The 19,229-nt window shown below is 39.2% G+C and overlaps 2 protein-coding genes across 4 annotated transcripts in view; both read right to left on the bottom strand.

Moving 5' to 3' along the window:
- The window catches only part of atrx (ATRX chromatin remodeler), a 48,426-nt gene extending 44,459 nt beyond the window's left edge, over positions 1–3,967 (bottom strand). The window contains exons 1-2 of one of the 2 annotated variants that reach the window (XM_084133839.1): positions 3,814–3,967; positions 1,967–2,061 (exon numbers count right to left, since the gene is read on the bottom strand). In XM_084133839.1, coding sequence (XP_083989965.1) covers positions 1,967–2,061; positions 3,814–3,833 — 115 coding nt within the window. In that variant the 5' untranslated portion in view covers positions 3,834–3,967. Of the gene's footprint in view, positions 1–1,966; positions 2,062–3,129; positions 3,363–3,813 lie in introns of those variants that run through there. The other variant, XM_084133840.1, reaches the window with a different exon arrangement.
- A 243-nt stretch (positions 3,968–4,210) lies between these two features.
- On the bottom strand, positions 4,211–18,930 carry nup62l (nucleoporin 62 like). Of its 2 annotated transcripts, none has more exons than XM_084134147.1 (13): positions 18,824–18,930; positions 16,845–17,369; positions 15,889–16,121; positions 13,472–13,543; positions 13,275–13,382; positions 12,311–12,415; positions 12,067–12,169; positions 11,839–11,983; positions 7,014–7,063; positions 5,535–5,669; positions 5,341–5,452; positions 5,176–5,242; positions 4,211–4,392 (listed from the first exon to the last, which is right to left on the bottom strand). In XM_084134147.1, the coding sequence occupies exons 2-13, from the start codon at positions 17,351–17,353 to the stop codon at positions 4,301–4,303; spliced, it is 1,731 nt and encodes a 576-aa protein (XP_083990273.1). In that variant the 5' UTR covers positions 17,354–17,369; positions 18,824–18,930; the 3' UTR covers positions 4,211–4,300. The 2 variants fall into 2 exon arrangements, with proteins under 2 accessions (XP_083990273.1, XP_083990274.1); XM_084134148.1 differs by having other exon boundaries at positions 18,820–18,886.
- Between the last annotated feature and the right edge of the window lie 299 nt (positions 18,931–19,229).

The following is a 19,229-nucleotide window of genomic DNA, read 5'->3' on the forward strand; positions in this document are numbered from 1 at the left end:
CAACAAGAGTTGATTCAAGGGCTGCCCCCTAATAGTCGATGAACCGCTGGTCGACTAGATGTTTTGTCGACCAAAATTTTATTAGTCTGTTCATCTCAGGAGAAAAAAACTCCACGGGAAATGGCGAAATCACAGTCCGTGACGGACAGATCGCTAACGCCAGGGAATCCAAACATTCGCCTATCATTCATCGACCTCAAATATGGCTTATCACTTGAAACATGCAAGTAGCAGCAACTTTACAAGTCTGTTCGCTCTAATGTTTTGAATAATATGTAATAAAACCTACATTCCCTAAAGACAATGCGAGTGGTGCTTGCAGGGGTAAAATTCGGTTACATAGATTATTTGCGCTATTATTAGCCGCATATTCAAGTGTTTGTGTGGAGAGCGCGCTTATACTGCATCGTTCATTCAGGCTGATGATCAGAAAATGCTCCAGCACAGCCACCGTACGCAGCTTTTAACAAGAGCCACTCATTTAAAACTCCTTAAATTATATTAACATCTACTATATAACCTTTATTTCACTAATAAACATCTAAATAATTACAGCTCTGTAGAAAATTATGATCTATGCGAGAGAAGTTCTGTATAGACGCACAGATAAAAACAGCGTTCTGTCAGCAGGTATTTTATAATCTAGACCGGAAAAAACATGATTAATAATTCTGATAACATGCCAGATTAGATGGACTCTGTAATTGCAATGATGCATTCATTATTTTGTTTATTTTTCTTTAAATAATTTTATTAGTCTATTTAACGGATCTTCTATCGCCCTATAATCCATCGCGCTCTTTAAGATCACTAAATTCGAGGCTTTTGGTCATACCTAGGATATCCAGATCCACCAAAGGAGGGAGAGCATTTTCACATTTAGCTCCGAAACTCTGGAATAGTCTTCCTGATACTGTTCGTTGCTCAGACTCGCTCTCCCAGTTTAAAACTAGATTAAAGACGCATCTCTTCAGCCAGGCATTCATATAACATTTTAAATCTTACAGTTCAAACTACAATCTGGCCTCTAGTTCATAAATGCCAGAGGAGAACTGGCCCCCGACTGAGCCTGGGTTCTCCCAAGGTTTTTTTTTTCTCCATTGGGTCACCTGATGGAGTTTTAGGACACCATTAGGTCACTTGATGGAGTTTTCGGTTCCTTGCCACTGTTGCCTTTGGCTTGCTCAGTTGGGGATATTTTGGGGATATTAATTTAATTTTATCAATCAATAAATTTACACTAGAAACAACCTTGTTGTGTTATTTTGGTTTAATGCTGTGAAGCTGCTTTGATGCAATCAGTATTGTGAAAAGCGCTATATAAATACACTTGACTTGACTTAAAATGTTTGCATATTCCAGCGAATGTATATGCTTATTCCATTCTCCTCATTTTTAGCCTATCAAACAACACATAAACCTTTTAAAAATGTAGTTTAAAACAAAAGTTTATTCATGCAAAAATCTTTTATGTTCTCCGTTTGAAAACATAAGACTTTGTACATTTATTTAGCCAACTGTTAATTTTACTGCTGTTGCAATAAAATAAAAATATGTAACTGGAATTACTAAGATAAACTAAAGTAGCAAAGTTTTATTTATTCATGCTGTTTCGAATGATTTATGCTTCTTCTTTTTTTAAATGTTAGAATTATTTTTACCTGATCAAAGCTTAGCTTTTATTTTAAAAGACACTTTGGTTACAGTGCTCTTTATTTTTTAGGCACTCTTTCAGACTCCTCTATTAGAAGTGTGTGTTTTGTATGCAAGGAGGGAGTGAAATAACCGAAATAACAGAAGTGGTAAATTAACCGGATATGGTTCTGTAGGCTATATAGTTTGTGGGCCACATAAACATGCAAATTATCGATATTGGTTAAAATAAAAAACTATATTAGTTGATCTCTACAATTCAGTGTCCAGGAATCGTCTCTTTTGGAGAGGACTTCCCATCACTTATCCTCACCATTAGAAATGTCTTGAGAATCAATGCTTTCGTCTTCCGGAGAATTACCCAAGAACTCATGAAGTTTAGTCACCAATGTATTCAGCTTACTGGACCTGAAAGAAACACAAGGTATAGTATGCATCAAGAAACAAAGACAATAGGCCACATTTACAAACAATAGCACCACAGACTGAACTGAATAAGGAATATCAGTGTAAGAAAAGCTACATTTTATTACACAAAAAAGGACATCACAGTGGAGGATAATACTATTATAGTACCTACTATATTGAGGCAGAAACTACAGTACATATTATAAAGATAACTAATAAAATAATAACAAAATTAAGTACAGGAAGCTGAATTTACACTGCCCATTGATTTATTAAATGTGTGCTAACCATGCTAAACACAACCTCGGAAATTAACCGTAAACAAAAGTGACTTTGCAGAACGTAAAAACGTCAATTTAGGTCTAAATAAACATGTTTAGCTGAAATGAAAACTAAACACAAACAATGACCGAAAAGGAAAGCCGTTATTAACGTGAGGAGAGTTTTAGCGGTCTCTGTTGATTGGCAGGTGGCGTCATCACGGAGCCCGTCTCCTATTAGCGCGAAACACAACAGCCGGTAACAGGACGGAAGACACGCACTGATAACAGCGAACATAAACAAACCGGGCAGCTCGTGTGCCTCACTTTAAGAGCAAGAAACATGCCACCAAACCAAATACATGAATAAGACAAGAGAGTGGAAAAAAACAAATCGTCTCGCTACAGATAACTGTTATTCATGATGTTTTGGCTACTTGTTTGACACTGACTCTTATCCACTGATTCATTTTCAATACACAAGCTGATGTTACAAGAAAACACAAGAGAGAAAGACACAACAATAATACACACATCCCCTAAATCTACGCCAAAACAGCCATTTTAAATGAAGTACTGAGAATTTGGTGGAGAAAGGCCTAGTTTTTGCACATGACCAATGCAGCTATATCTGCACAACAGGGTGATTAATGAAAACTACTTGTAAAACAAAAGCAAGGCACTTCATTATGATTTCATTCATCATAAAATATCCTTATGACGCCCCCTAACTATTCACAACACTTGCGCATAGATGTAAAGTGCACAAATGCACGCGCGTAATACCCGGCTGCATCCCTACACCTACCTGAAGATCTCAATGCTCAACTCACGCGCAGATCTTCGAGATGTCACTGTTGAGGCCCCGCGAGGAAAGCTGATTTTTCATTCGATCCGGTCAATTTTCACGTGTGTGGTAAAAGTAAATTGTGTTTTACGCCGATCAGGACAGACAAAGCGAGAGCGCCATCTTGCCGGATGGCTCGAGACGCGCTAAAATGGCGCACGCGAGACTCCTCGCATTCTGCGCGCGCGCTCTGTGAACACACTGGACGCGGCGAGTGGTCACATGCAGTTCACTTTTGACACGACAGTCCCGCGTCCTCTTTGCGTGCTCACTGAATGCATTTTTAAAATGCACAGAAAGATAATATATAATGCATGTAATGCAAAGAAAGTGCAGCATGGAAGGGGGAACTAGGGCATGAGTTCTATGATGCATTCCGGACAAATGCTTGCTGTTATACCGGCGCGTGCTATAATAATAAATGTGCAGAAATCACGGCATGCATTTTGTTTCATATTATGTTATGACCCCAATATGCTTAGCATACGTGCTATTGCAGTTTGTTATGCAAGCATCATAATGCAGACTTTGCACTTCAGACAGACTCGTAGTTCATACTACATACAGACTACATGCATGTGGAGGAGAGGAGTGTGTGTTCTCCGCCACATGTGTGCATGATCGCATCCTCAGTAGTGAACATACCTGCAGATGTCGGTGGTCATTTCGTCCCCTTTTTAAACCTGCGACCTCCTTTAAAATATAATGCTTTTTATTTTTATTTTACTTTTTGAAATTAATTTCACCCCTAGACGCAGACATGGATTGCTTGATATTAAACAATGCCAGGATCCATGTTGCTATGGTGGAGCTCCATGCAGCTGATTGGCTCGTTTTATCTGATAAGTGTAAACCAGGAAGAGAAACTCCCTGCTTTACAGATGCATTCTTCATTTTACATTTAAAATATAATATAATATATAATATATATATATATACTAAGCTGGTCTGCCATTGCAATGACTTTGATCCCTAATCTGTGTGAAAATTAATCATTTTGCAAAATTGCATCAACATGAATACAAAGAAACTTAAGAGCGAATCCGGTAAAAGAAATGATTTTATTTTGAAGCAAATAACAAAAACAATGACATTCATTTACATCTGATTGAAAATCATATTTTATGCATGTTCACTGGAAGTTTAAACGAAAGCTCTTCTCCTGTTCCTTGCTGCGGCTCTCACACACCTTTGAGACCTCCTCCACTCGCCTCTGGAGTAACACTGCACAGAAAAAGTGCACGTTAAACATGATGCAAAGTAACATTTCATAATGGACTGGCAATTTATTTGTATTGTGTCTATGGGTGTGTTCACACTTGTAGTTTGGTTCACTTGGGTCCAAAAAAAAAAAAAAAAAAAAAAAGTGTCCTGGTCTGCTTATTGTTCACATTGGCATTTTAACACCAAACCTAAAGGCATAGGGATACGTTCACAACCTGATTGGTCAGCTTTTATTACATATATTTTGCGATGGAACTTACTGAACATCCAAAACAATGCTGTGTTCTGGGATAACCGCACTCGTTGTATGAGCGTAGCTACATATGATGGTATTTTGACCAGCTGAGAACTTGTGAAGAGCTTATAAAATGTGTAAATGAGTCAAAACAGCGACAGGAATCCCTCCGTCACACACACAAACACAGATCTGCTGTGAGGAGACGCGGTTCAGACGCCTGAACCGAACTGTGATGGGCAACATCACGACTATGACGAGAAAAAATAGCTTAAGCATTCTTGCCTCTGTAGGGCCATATCTTCCTGTTTTTGGTTCGTTTTCATGTCTTTGGTCAGTGTAGCATTCATATTTCATTCGAACCGCACCAGAGTTCAGCATCTCGGTCCGCTTGTTTGGTGGCACCAGGGTTCAGATGGCAACATTCACTTATTAAAATGAACCACACTAACAGAGCAATCGCACCAGGGCTCGTTTTAATCCAAACATGCCAAGTGTGAACAAAAGACTCCATAAAAAGACTCCTCTAAATCCAAGAAGATACTAACCAGAGTTTTGTTCTACCCACTGTAGGGAGTCCATGTGTGCATTCAGGATTTTGCAGATCTGCTGAAGCTGAAAAAAAAAAAAAAAGACCCTTCATTCTTTGCCCAGATCGCATGACGATTCATAAAAAGCATTTCTCTATCAAATATGGGTCATGTTTTGCATACCGGGTCAGTGGTGTCTCCAGGTCCGCTGGATGTGTTGAGGTGTTCAATAATCTCTTTCAGATCTTGGGACATTCTCTTGAGTTGGGCATCCACATTTTCTGCCAACTTGTACCTGGATAAAAGAGATCATTCAAACACTCAGTGACGTCACAGTGCATGCAGAAGAAACATGAGCGGACTGCTTTTGTTCTTACGTTCTTTCTCGCTCTTCATCTGCATTCTGCATGTAAATGGTTCCGCTTTGCTCTTTCACAGACTCCTCTAGCGGACTGAGAAGATCCTCCAGCTCCTTCTGCTGGGACAGGATGAAGTCCAGCTCTTGATCCAGCCTGTGGTACAAGCACCGAGATATGAGTAACTCAAAGTTCACATCAAACACAGAAAATGACAGTATGCCTGCTGTCGGGTGATATCTTAGACGGTTCGTTTCATGCAACTTAATGAGCACGACTTATTACTCGGCTCTCTGGAATACTTGACTGTGACTGGTCAAGTGCTGTATTGTTTTCAATATTTTTGTATAATTAGCACTACATAAACAACAAATGACAAAGGAAAATCACTCAGTGATCTTGCCAGAATGACTGAAGTAGCTTTAATAAAGATTGATCTATATTTAATGTGTACAGTGAGACTATGCAGTGTTATTTTACATTTGATTATTCTATTTTTTGTTGTAGGCAATTACTTATCTAAATACCATTGTTAGTACATCTTCATGAAAAATCTAAATACCATTGTTAGTACATACAACATTTATTTGCATTTCTTTGTGTTTTGTTTGTAATTAGTTTCTTTGTTCTTATTGTATTGCCGACTGTTTTCTTGTCTTGTGTAGAGTGAGTATCTTTTTCTTACATTAGTTAACCTAATAGTTTTTGCTGAAGTATAGATAATTGTGAAACTTCACTGATATTTAAATTGACTCGTATCGTAAAATAAGACTTTGATCATATCACCCACCAATAATGGTGTGAAATAATCGTCATTTCAGTACTGACCAAAATCTATCGTGATTATGATTTTTGCCATAATCAATCAGCCCTACAATAATATAATAATTTTATATGCTTTCTTATTATGTACCTCATGTACATTCATAAATTTAAATTTGCATATAACTACATCTGTAAATAGAATGTATACATACGTTATTCTGTCTTGTGTATTTTCTATATGTTGTATTACTGTATTGTATAGTATTATATTCAATTGTATTGTCTATTCTTTATTATTGTGTTATTTTCTTTCTACTGCCTTATCTAGATCTATGTCTGTACTTTATTCTGCACTGGAAGCTCAACCCGTCACCAAAACAGATTCCTGGTGTGTGTGAACATACTTGGCACTAAAGTTTATTCTGATTTCCTGCTGTGCTAGCTTCTCTTATATCACTCAGTGCCGTCTCACAATAAATGATCTCAACAATAAGTAGAATAATGTAGTCAGCCAGTCACTGCAAAAAATAAATTAAAATAAACACCTTCATTTGACTCCTTAACCTTTAGCTTTGTGTTATGGTCCTGATCACACTTTTGGGATTTGTTTTGTAATAAGGACTGGATGATGGAACATTATCTCTTGCCTATTAATGCTCTTCCACCATCAAACCAAGCTTTAGTGAATTAGTCAATACACATTGAACCTTTTAATCCAAGTAAAACATTGATTACCTTCGTTGATCCAGTTTCACTTTCTCCATATCTTTATGTAAAGAAGTTATCTAGAAGAAAAAGAAAAGAAAATTGACTGACTTGTCACTGGAAACCTGTTCAGGCAGTGTCTCATCAACAGGTTTGGGTTTACAGTTGGTCAAGTTCACTTCAGTCATGCCAAAGAAAACAGCCACCTGTACATGCATGAACACCTGCAACTCACTGATGAACTTAGTTCATATACACTGGCAGTCAATAGTTTGGATTTATCAAGATTGTTTAATGTTTTTCAAATGAGTCTCTAATCCTCACCAAGGTTTTATTTATTTGATGAAAAACGATCTTCTCATAAATTATAATAAACGTCACAGGTCTATCTAAATTCCCTGTAAGCATATATTCAAGCCAGCCTTTCACGATCTCTCATTCGTCGAGGTGTCTGGGCATCAAGTCAATGCTTGTTCTGTGTTTTCTTATAGTCTGCACTGAAATGTTGTTTCCCTACTTTCATCAGGTCATCAGTATATCAAGGGTTTTTCTCGGCGGCTCTGATCAAACATCTTGTTCCCCTTGATGAAATTCTTTGCCCTGGAAGTTTTTTTATGGTACCACACGATTTAAACGTACAAACGAGGCTGCCAACTGGGTCTGCAGGAACTTTGAGCGTCTTGGAAATGTTCATGTAGCCTTTTTGATGTAATAAAACAACACCTTCTCGTAGCTTCTGTGAGAGCTCTTTTGTCTTTGCTATATCTGCAACTAACATTTTTGAATACACCAAGCCGTCAGTAGGCCGTCGGGGCCTTTTTGAGCGTCGGCCGACTTATTTTTTCGGTGTGTTCTGCACCATTGGGTCTAGTCAGAAACTGTTGTTTTGGGGGTTTTTCTCGTCGGGCCATTGATGAGAGAGAAAACTCTGATTGGCAGTTCAGTTTAGCATACGAGTCATGTGACAACCCAACAAATAACAGTAAAAGTATGAAAGTGAGCCAAAATGGGATAGACAGAAGGCTTTTATAATTTTACGTCAACTTACTTGAGCAACACTGCACGAATATTTTCATAACAACATGAGTGGAGTGGAATAGAGAACGTGATCAGCAATATTTATATTCAAAACGTTAAGCAAGCGCAGTTTTGTTGATGGTTTGTATTCCTGCAGTCTTAATTTCACTTTCCCTTTTTAAGTGACTAATATAGACTAAATATATCTGCAGAAATAGACAATCGTCTTATTTACACACAGGCGCAGAACGCACGTGCTAGTTGACAGTCGGCTGTGGTCCTTATTCCGTGTGTTCAGGTGTAGCTTTTTTCCCAGGTGCGAGGAGACAACACAGTCGGCTTTGATTAGCGCAAGTTCTTTGGCGCCGGACTCCCTACCTTAAAATGTTATAAATGCTGTTTTTTTTAAACTGGATCTTTAGAAAAGCTTACATTTGTAAATTGTTACAATCTCTGTGGGGTTGAATAAGTTTGATTGCCTGTGTGTGTTTATATATATAAAAAGAGAGAAAGAGAGATCCTTTCACGAGTTCAGAGAAGGCTCTGGTCTCTTTATTGGTCATGTAATCATTTGGTGTTGCTGTAACTTGTCACGATACTAGAATTTCTAACTTTGATACGATACCTTGAAAAATATCGATATTCGATACCATTTTCGATACCACGGAGAAAAAAACTGCCACGATATTAAGGGGGTATTTTTTTTATTTAAAGCTAAATATAACAAGTCTAGAACATGACAATGAAGTATATTTTACATGAACAAAAATGTCCTGAGGTAGTGCACTTGTTCAAAAGCATGCTGGTTAATACATAAAAGTTATTTGATGAACAGATTTAAACGCAAACGTGCGTGCAAACAATGCTCACTGGATCGACATGAAGTCAAGTCAAGTCACCTTTATTTATATAGAGCTTTTAACAATACAGTTTGTGTCAAATCACTTAACAGTATCAAATTGGAGGATAGAGTGTCAGTAATGTATAATAACTAGATGTACCGCATGGCGGTACAAAATATGTCCGCCGCTCAGGCCTGCACTGGCTTTCCACAAAAAGAAATGACGTGGAGCAATTTGGCTGTATTGCGTGTTTATGTATATACCAAAAAAAAGTAGTAGTATGTGCATGTCTGTCTGTGTGTGTGTGTGTATGTGTGTGTGTTTGTGTATGTGTGTGTCTGTGTGTGTGTGTGTCTGTGCGTGTTATGTATGCGTGCGTACATGTGTGTGCGCGTGTGTGTTTGTGTGTGTGTCTGTGCATGTGGATTTGTATGTGTGTGTGTATGGGTGTGTGTCTGTGCGTGTGGATGTCAGTGTGTGTGCATGCTTGCGTTTGTTTGTATTCCTGCATGTGTGTGTGTGACAGTTAGGGTTGCCAACTTCAGAAAAGGAAAATGCGGGACAATCGTGGTTATTTATAGGAAAATGAGGGACACTCAAAATATTTGTACTGTATCACACGGTGTACGTCATTTCAGTGTCTGCAGTTAAGTTTGTGTTTAAAAGGTTATCAGACATAAACACATTTGTATTGCTTAACCTATTTATGTATTTAATTCTAAAAATAATTTTAATGTCATACATGAAAAAAGTCACATTACAAACAAACCATAGTTCAAAATAACAGCATTTATCTAAAATAGAAAGCTTGTTTAACATTATACACTAGGCCAGGGATAGGCAACTCCGGTCCTGGAGGGCCACTGTCCTGCAGAGTTTAGCTTCAGCCCTGATAAAAACTCACCTGCCTGTATATATCTAGTAATCCTGAAAATGTTGATTGCCTTGTTCAGGTGTGTTTAATTAGGGTTGGAGCTAAACTCTGCAGGACAGTGGCCCTCCAGGACCGGAGTTGCCTATCCCTGCACTAGGCTTACAGTTCAAAAGTTTGGGGTTAGTAAGATTATTTTTTGGGGAAAAAAATAAAGAAAGTAATTGCCTACTTTTATTCAGCAAGGATGCATTACATTAATCAAAAGTGACAGTTAAGATAATGTTACAAAAGCTTTCTATGTACTTTCCAAAAGCTTTAAAACATTAATAATAATCAGAAATGTTTTTTGAGCATATTATTCCCTCAGGTAGATTACATGTTTTCTTGCGTGGCTGGATGTTAGACTCATGAACAATAATCACGTTGTTTGCATTCGCCAAAATTGATTAGCCGAAATCAAAACGTGGACAGTGAAAGGAAATTACCGTTAGCGCGAGACGAGTCCGGCTTGAAGCGGAAGCGACCAGACGGCAGAGGATGTTCGCAAATCAAACAATGATTTGTCTCAAAACAGTGATTAAAAAAAGCTGTGATTGGATGATGACAGGTGTCGGTGATCATTCTCAAGTGTCGTGGTCAGCACTGCTGCTGTTGCTGTTGTATCAGTCAGTGGTTTATCAGCTTGTCAAAAAACGGGACACGGGAGGTCACGCAAGGGACAAATAAATTAGGCCCAAAATGCGGGACGTCCCGCCTAATTCGGGACAGTTGGCAACCTTAGTGACAGTATCATCCTAAACCAGCAACCCTTCGCTCAACACCACCATCTACAGGCCGATGAGTGTACAGTCACTAAATGTGCACATAAATGAATTTATTTTATACCCCCCCATGGATGAAATTCTACGAAACTTAGCATACCCCCAAAGGATGTCAAGTTAATCATACACATGAAATATGGTGCAGTTCTGAACATCTCAACTGAAGATAGGGGCGATTAAAGCAGAATAATATTGCATTTTCATTTTTTATGGGAGGGGCGCAAATCACAAATGAGTGATTATGGGCTAGGTTGATGTGGGCCCTTAAGAGCAACATACAATAAAAATTTCTTCATCCTCGGTGCCACGGTTCAGGTAGTTATTTAGGAAAAACTGCATTTTTTGGGTTTGGGGGGGCCCAGCGCGGGGGGGGAGTGGCCCCCGGGGACCAAACGAAATTTTTCCGTAAAAGTCTAGTGGGGCTACATGCCCACCAAATTTCATGTTCCCCGGTGTTTCGGTGTCCCTGGTATCGTTGACGAAAAATTCAGTAGATGACGAAAAAAAAAAAAAAAAAAACTTTGACAATCCCTATATGACCGCTTTCGCTAGCTACGCTAGCGGCGGTCATAATAAGATTAAACATTCAATTTTCAGTTAAAGGCATTTCATTATTGAATTCAGAGATGTCATTGTCTAGCTCAGTTTAGTTTAATTAGTATCTGTGTAATCAAATTGATGATAATCGCTAATGAAAGCAAATTGCAGAATTAAATAATTTTTTGAATAAAGTTAAATAAGCACAAGTTAATTTACATTTGACCACAGTTAAAATATTTACTTGTCTAAGATTCCTCAGTCAGATTATATTAACTTTAAGAAAAACGAGACAACACACACTCATATCAACAACAATACTAGGCCATCTTGGTTAATGATTCAGAAATGTTAAAATGAGAAGAGTTACCAACTTTTTCCTTTTTTTTTCAACTTCAAAAAAAGCGAGGCGCAGCAGGCGCATAAACAGCGCGCAGAACGCTCGCTGGAAACCAATTGAAAATAGGCGCCTCTCACTGCAAAAAACGTGTCAGGTGTGATCGGCCCCATTTACTTCACTTTTGCTATTTAACCAGAGCGAATGAGACAAGTGTGCGTGTGGTGTTTGTCAACGCACCTTTGGAGAGAAGCGAAAGTGACAGCTCAGCTAGTATCGGTGTATTGATACTTCGGGAAATTAGTATTGGTACCGTTCAGATATTTCAGTATCGATATTTATCGAAATATCGATATTTTTGACAACACTAAACTGTACCAGTGTAAAGATGGCGTATGCAGTAAGAGAAAACAGTGTATGTCTCTACCTTCTCTCCATTCTCCACCAGCATACGGTCCCAGGCGTTGACCTGAGTGGCCTGCTGAAGAAAGTGTCGTTCTTGGTCTTCCAACTCTGAGCTCCACTTGTTAATCAAAGCCTCCAGCTGAGCATATGACATCACTGGAGCAGTGCTGACAGAAGACAACACAAGAATGCAATTCTGCAACGTGACAGAAGAAAACATGTGGCGTGACACACGTGAAAAGCTCTGTACCTGGTTGTGATGGCAGCAGTCGAGGTGGTGGTGGCTGGTGCAGTAGATGCTATCGTCTTCAGCCCCAGAGAGAAGCCAGTAGTAACTCCAGTGCTAGCAATAGCTACAAAAGACACACACACACACACACACACACAGTCACACACACAACAGAGGAAAGTATCTACAACGAGAGCTCTTTAATAGTTGTACATTGGCCTGAATTATTTGTTGCGCGTGCATTAATGAGCGTGAGTGAGGGCACCTGAGGTCACAGCAGGAGCCGCTCCCAGAGGCTTCAGGGACAGGCTTGTGGGAGCGATGGATGCTGAGGTCATCACAGGAGCCACGGAGGCCATGGACGAGCCCACTGACCGAGCACAGAGAAAAGCCTGTGTTATCTCATGCTGTTTCCTCAAGAACAAAACGAATGATAGCAACAGAGCTCCCACACCTTGTCCAATGAACATGCACTACTTTTCCAATTGTTTGTGGTTAATGGACAAGTTTAAAAAGAAAAGAAGAAATTGGTAACACTGTACAACAAGGTCTCATTTGTCAACATGAACTAATGCATCAGCTAACATGAACTAACAATGAGCAATATGTGTTTTAGAGCATTTATCAATCTTTTTTCATGTTGGTTAATAGAAATACTATCGTCATTGTTTGCTCATGTAAGTTCACAGTGCAATGAGTCATGTTTACAGATATAGTTTTTGATTTCAAATGTATTAAATGTGTCATTAATGTTGAAATTAACATTAACCAAGGTTATTAAAGGCTGTAAAAGTATTGTTCATTACTAGTTAACTAATATTAGGAAATAAAAACTTATTGTCTGGAACTTTATAAGTGTTACAAAGTAATTTTAACTGATTTAACTGAAGTGATTTAACTGATATTGTAGACCTTACCATCGGAAAAATCAGGTTATCTAAGAGATTTTGCAAAAGCAGATGTGCTTTATATTGTTTTGCTTTGTCTGAGCCAACAGACTCACATTCAGTGTGGAAAATGTGATGCAGCGCTGCAATAGGAAATCACGCTCGCCTATGTTAGACTACATTAACTTTTAGCAGAAGCTTTTATCCAAGGAGACTCATCACAAGAACCAAAGATACATATATGGTTTGTGGGTGTAATATATATATAAATAAGAAAGCTTGGCTTGGGAATTTGACTGAAGTAGAAGTTTCTTCATGTCAAGAGGTGGAGGAGGGACTCACATGTGAATCCTGTGGCTGTTGTTGAGGCTATAGGATTCGCGAACAGAGAGGATATTGGACCCGCCATGGACTGACTTGTTAGAGCAGAGCTGGTGGGAGCTGGGGTCGCTGAACAAGAACAAACATGTTATACAACTATTTTTCTGTCTTTTGCCAGTTTTTCTAATATTTGAATATCCAAACAACATATTACATACCTGAAGTTTTAATTCCAAAGTTAATTGCAGTTGTTGAGGCAGTGGAGGCAGTTGAAGCACCAAGAGTCAGACCTATAAATCAGCAGCACAACAAATTAATACACATACATAAAAAACATTTGTATATTTCCTTCATAGGGACCAGTGTGTTAGTGTAACAAACTACATTGGGGGGGGGGGGATAAAATGTGAATTTTCAAGACCCCACTATATGGTTTTACAACTGAAACAGGAAGTTTGGGGGAAGCATATGACAGGGCTTGTCCTTTTGCTTAGGTATTAGTTTAAAGGGGACCTATTATGATGTAATGTAAGTCTTAGGTCTCCGCAGAATGTGTCTGAAGTTTCAGCTCAAAATACCCCTCAGATAATTTATTATAGCACGTCGAATTTGCCCCTATTTGAGTGTGAGCAAAAACATGCTGTTTTAGCGTTTACGTTTAAATGCAAATGAGCTGCTGCTCCCCGCCCTCTTTTCTCTTTACAGCTCGAGCTTCAGATACTCCGGCAACAACAAAACTGGAGAATCTCACGCAACCAAAATGTCAGAAATTGTCAACTGTTCAGCCTTACATGTTTGAACCGGAGTCGGACAATGATAGAGACTCAGGAAAAAGTTATTTTTCTGAGTGGTTGGTTGATGAATTGATGTACTTGTGGTGTCAACTTTATTCAACTTATCGATTAGCAAGTTCCATCATGATCATCTATAAATGGTTGCACATGTGTTCGTGTGGGAACTGTAGTAGGATGGTGGTATCGACCCATCTTTCAGATTCAACTTTTGTGTAAATTGTGCAAAATTGATTTGCACAAACATATAAGACTTTACCTAATTTCTCTGGAATATTTCCTTCACAAATGAAAGTCATCCACTGTGTCCTCAGTAGCACAGATGTCGGTAGTCTATGGTGACTTATGTTCATTGGTACATCCAAAAACAACATTTGTAATGTTTATGTGGTGCAGACATTATATCAATAGGTGCTATAGAGACGATTTAAACATGGCAGACTATATGCGGCTCACTCAGGGCAGGATCTATGCTAATAGAGCAGATCGTCAGCAATCATGGCGGGGCTTCTGGGGGACATCTGGAACAGCGTATTTTCAGACACTGCTTCTAAATTATGGGGAGTGGATGGATTTTAACCATTATAGGCTGTTTGTTTACACACACTGTAGACACACATCAGTGTATAAACACCTTATAAAAGTGAATTTTGCATAATAGGAAAAAGGCAAAGCCCACATTGGTGTCCACATGACAGGTTGTTAAATTATTTGTGTATAATTCTGTATTATTGTTCATTGTCATTTCTAAAATGTCCCTTGAGCAGGAGATGATGTCGAAGTGTCAGCTTTCAGGAGCATGGGGGAAAAAATAGATAATCTCAAAGCTAACAGACATGGGGCCAGATTTACTAACAGCTTGCAAACCCTCTTTTGCCATTAAAAAAACTACTGTCAGGATGTACTAAAGACACGCAGGTCTTTATGGTCATTATGGAAATGATCCGCTGCATCTGTGTTCTTTAATGTGTGTGTCGTCACTAAATCACGCACTGAACTTTCCACTCCCATCTGCGCTTTTTTTGGAATTCACGCTAATTTGCCCCGTTTAGTAAATCTGGCCCATGGACTAAAGCCCTATTTGGATGGGACTGGTTTAACATGGAGAGTTGGGGTAAAGTAATAATTACCAGAGCTTCTCTGTGATTTTAGTCCCGTCCGAATGTGCCATCTCAGTAATCATTACGGGCAATGTCAGTAAAGATTACGGCGACTTTTACCTTCAGTAAAAGGTCCAGAAAAATGACCTCAGGTAATACTAATCCCATGCGAATAGACCCGCTGTAAATATTTAGTCATTTCCTGTTTAAAATAGTTTTCCACTGTTTTTCAAGTATGGAGATGCTTGAAAAAGCATTCAGTTGCGTTCTAGTCGCTGCCTGGGACGAGTCTGTGGCAAAACTCAAGTGTTTTCCACACACCATTCAGATCAAAGAAGATCGAAAGCACTTGTTAGAGACACGAAAGAAACATCTTTTAGTGTTATAGGTAAGTGCCTTTTACCAACACAATCCAATCTGAAGTTGATTAATACATCGTTCGACCGGACATAACTGTTTTATAAATATCGGCTATATGTGTTTGTGCATGTGATATCACGAAGCAACGTAATACACACATGACGACAGGTGGAGGACGGCGATGCGCAAATCGAGTTACCCCTCCCACTTCTGCTAGTTTTACTGAGATATCTTATCCCGTGCGAATTGGCCATTAATATTACAGACGTCCCGTGGTAAAACTCCATCTACCCTTGTAAAGTTAATCCCGTCCGGATGGGGCTTAAAAACGAACAAAGCTGATATTATGAACTGGGTGTCAAGACATATGTAACTCTGTATGACCTGTGGGTTGAACCCCCAGTGAGAGCGCAGGGGTGGGCTGTGTCGGGGCAACTGAGGCTGCCTGAACTTTGGGCGTCCCAAAGCTGAATCCCCCCATAGGCTGCTGGGCCGCTGTAGTCTGAGGAGCCAGACCTCCGAGAGTGAAGCCCGTCCCGGCAGGTGAAGCCCCCAGAGTCATGCCTGTGGTCGCAGGTTGAGATGCTGCAGGTGTGCTGAGTTTAGGAAGGGAGGCGCTGGATGCAAAGACATAAACAGACTTTAAATATATTTTATTGAAAAATTCACAATGTGTCATGTTTCTACATAGATGACATTCAGGTTAATTATAGAGTGAAACTGCTCACTTTTATAGCGGCCTTGGTTTCAGAAGAATATCCCTCATTTTTCCCCAAGGGATTTTTTAAAAAGTCTTCATTAAAGCATTATAATCCATGAACAAGCCAACGAGCTACAAGGTGAATCACGTCATTACAAACTTTGATCTGAATCAAAAGTATTTGAAATCATCTAAAAAGACAAAGGTACAAGACTGTGTACTCAGTGAGGGAAGGAACTACAATCCCATGAAGCACTGAGAATGAAATGGAATTAAAAAAATTATGGAGAAATAAAAAAAGCTATGCAGTGTTCAACAGGAATTCTGCTTTTTAACAACTCTTTTTTAATTAGTTGAAATAATGCAAACAGATGGCTTTAACAGAACCATATACCATCGATTTACAATATTGTAGCTCACAGTAAGTCAGTCTTCAAAGGTTTTAAAGTTAAATTAATTCCCTTTTGGAGAAAATTATTAATTATAAAATTATTTCTTTTTATTTCCGGAACCCGGCTGCTCCACTCTCTTCCTTGGAATAACAGTTTACTGTTGCTTTATTAAAGGGATAGTTCAACAACAACAAAAAAACAAAAAAACAGAACAACACACACACACTTCGCCCCAGATAAAGTCTCACCCAAAAGAGAAGCCTCCCCCAGAGGTGCTGCTCTGAGTCTGGGCTCCGAAGCTGAATCCACCCTGTGTGCTTCCATTGTTCTGCGTGGGCTGTGCGAGCAGTCCTGCGATCTGAGACTGCGGCGGGGGGTTTCCGAAGGTCTGGGTCTGGGGTTGGCCAAAGGTCTGACTCTGGGGTTGGCTAAATGTTTGAGTCTGGGGTTGGCCAAAGGTCTGGGTCTGGGGTTGGGTAAAGGTCTGGGTCTGGGGTTGGGTAAAGGTCTGGGTCTGGGGTTGGGTAAAGGTCTGGGTCTGGGGTTGGGTAAAGGTCTGGGTCTGGGGTTGGGTAAAGGTCTGAGTCTGGGGTTGGGTAAAGGTCTGGGTCTGGGGTTGGGTGGCCCCGAAAGAGAAGCCCCCCCCTGTTGCAGGAGCGCTGGTCTGCAGCCCGAAGCCCGTCGGGGCCGCAGCCGTAGTTTTGGGGGGTCCAAAGCTGAAGCCCCCAGTGCCCGCTTGTCCGAAGTTAAACGCCATAGTGCCTCAAAAGACCCTGTAAATGACGACAGGAGGGGAAAAATGTGTGAAATAACAGTAGCTATGTTTCCATCCACCTATTTATATACTATTTTGGAATATCTCATGAAATAACGCTGGATGGAATCACCAAGATGCTCAATTGTGCATAAATTATAAAAGGGAACCGATCTCGTTGCACAGCATCTGAGACTAAATTATTATTATAGTGGCTTCTCCTACTGCAGCAATTTCCTTTTTTCTTGGTGATATTTAGTGCCAGTTTATCAGGAAGTGACAATTTTGTTCTCCTTGGCTCATTGGAGGGAAACGATTTGCAAATGTTTAATGCGATACTCCAATTTTGCACATAAGTTAGTTTAGCAACTTTGGATGGAAACATAGCTAGTGTTAGACGACTTTTATGGTCCTTGCTTTTCTGACAGTGGACCTGTAAATGACTATAATATGTGCAGGGATTCAAAGTCTCTGTTGCTACAATGAATTCCCATCAATTTGTTTGCAGAGAAGATATGTATGAGATCAGTGCTGATCGGGGGCATAAATGCCACACAAAAAAAAGAATTTATGCTTTAATGCCCATTTATGTCCACTTGTTTCTTAGGAAAAATCCACCAGATTAGATTCTAATCTTCAATTCTTCAATTTTAAGAGTAGTGGTTAAACACCACTGTGTGATAATCAGCGAAGACAGTATAAACATACGTAAGTCAAATGGAAAGCTAAATGTGAAATATATTATGACATATTAGACAGAGTTGCTGAGTCTGAAAACCTACTTTAGCTGCCTAACTACCTAGACCGAATGTTTGTATTGGCCATAGTACTGTAACGTTAGATGTGTGCTGGGTCAACTATAAGCTCATTAATTTAGACTATGATGCCCAGAAATGTTATCTATGTAAGTTAGTCAGCTCATTATATTACACACCAAAATGCATCTAGATACGCAGCCTGAAACTAACGGCACGAAAACGCTGCCTAAGTAGGCAGTTCACAAGGTTTTGCGTCCATAAAATGTATTTTAGGTTCACTAGGCTTTGAGACTAAGATGAATCATACTGTCTATGAAGGAAAACCACTAGGTTTGGAGAAAGCCAGTGTTTTGGTGTCCAACTAACGTTAGCCTCTCTTTTATATTCAGTGATAACATGATATTAAAGTCAAATGATAACAAACTAAAGCATTAGATCAGCTTATGTGCTTATTTAGAGATAGATATGTATAGAGAATAACATTGTTGGTTCTTTAAAACTGATGAATGCGATAAAAGAACCGATATTGTTTAACATCAGCGATAGTACAGCTAACGTTAGCTGACAGTTCATTACGTTCACTGAACACCCTCTTCTGCACAATCACATCGCCCCCGTTCTTATTTTAAAACTATGACAGACTCACTAAATTATGTATTATAAGGTGGAATAAAACACTTTATATCGGGGGAAAATACAAATAAAACTTACGTACAGTACTTCACTGTAGCTCACGCGCGCAATATTCGTCGTCACATCACATGCGCTTCCGCTCAGAGGACCTCTACTTCAACTGTCTAAAATACTGCCTGATCGAAATTACAGATCTCATCTCACACATGCTACTGGCAAGTTGGCCCTATCGAACTACAACGACAAAATAAACTGTCGCACCAAATATATTTTTTAGTCTTTTTACTTATTGCAGTATTTAGTTCAGTTACGATTACATCAAAAAGAGACTAAAGTAGCTACCATGATAATACTATGTTGTTGTTGTTGTTGTTTTACAACAAGTCAGTATCTACACACAACTGAAGTCAATATTAAAAAATTACGGATTTGAATGGATTCATACATTTTATAGACAATAATGACTGTTGGTATCAAAGATTATGAAG

Source organism: Abramis brama, assembly GCF_963993115.1.
Source record: "Abramis brama genome assembly, chromosome: 13".
Taxonomy (NCBI): Eukaryota; Metazoa; Chordata; class Actinopteri; order Cypriniformes; family Leuciscidae; genus Abramis; species Abramis brama.

Coding starts and splice junctions, on each gene's coding strand:
- nup62l (XM_084134147.1), bottom strand. CDS start 17,353: ATGGCGTTTAACTTCGGACAAGCGGGCACTGGGGGCTTCAGCTTTGGA. Junction 13,544..15,888: donor ACTGGGGGTTCAACCCACAG/GTCATACAGAGT, acceptor GCTGATTTATAG/GTCTGACTCTTGGTGCTTCA. Junction 13,383..13,471: donor CTTTGGAATTAAAACTTCAG/GTATGTAATATG, acceptor GTTCTTGTTCAG/CGACCCCAGCTCCCACCAGC.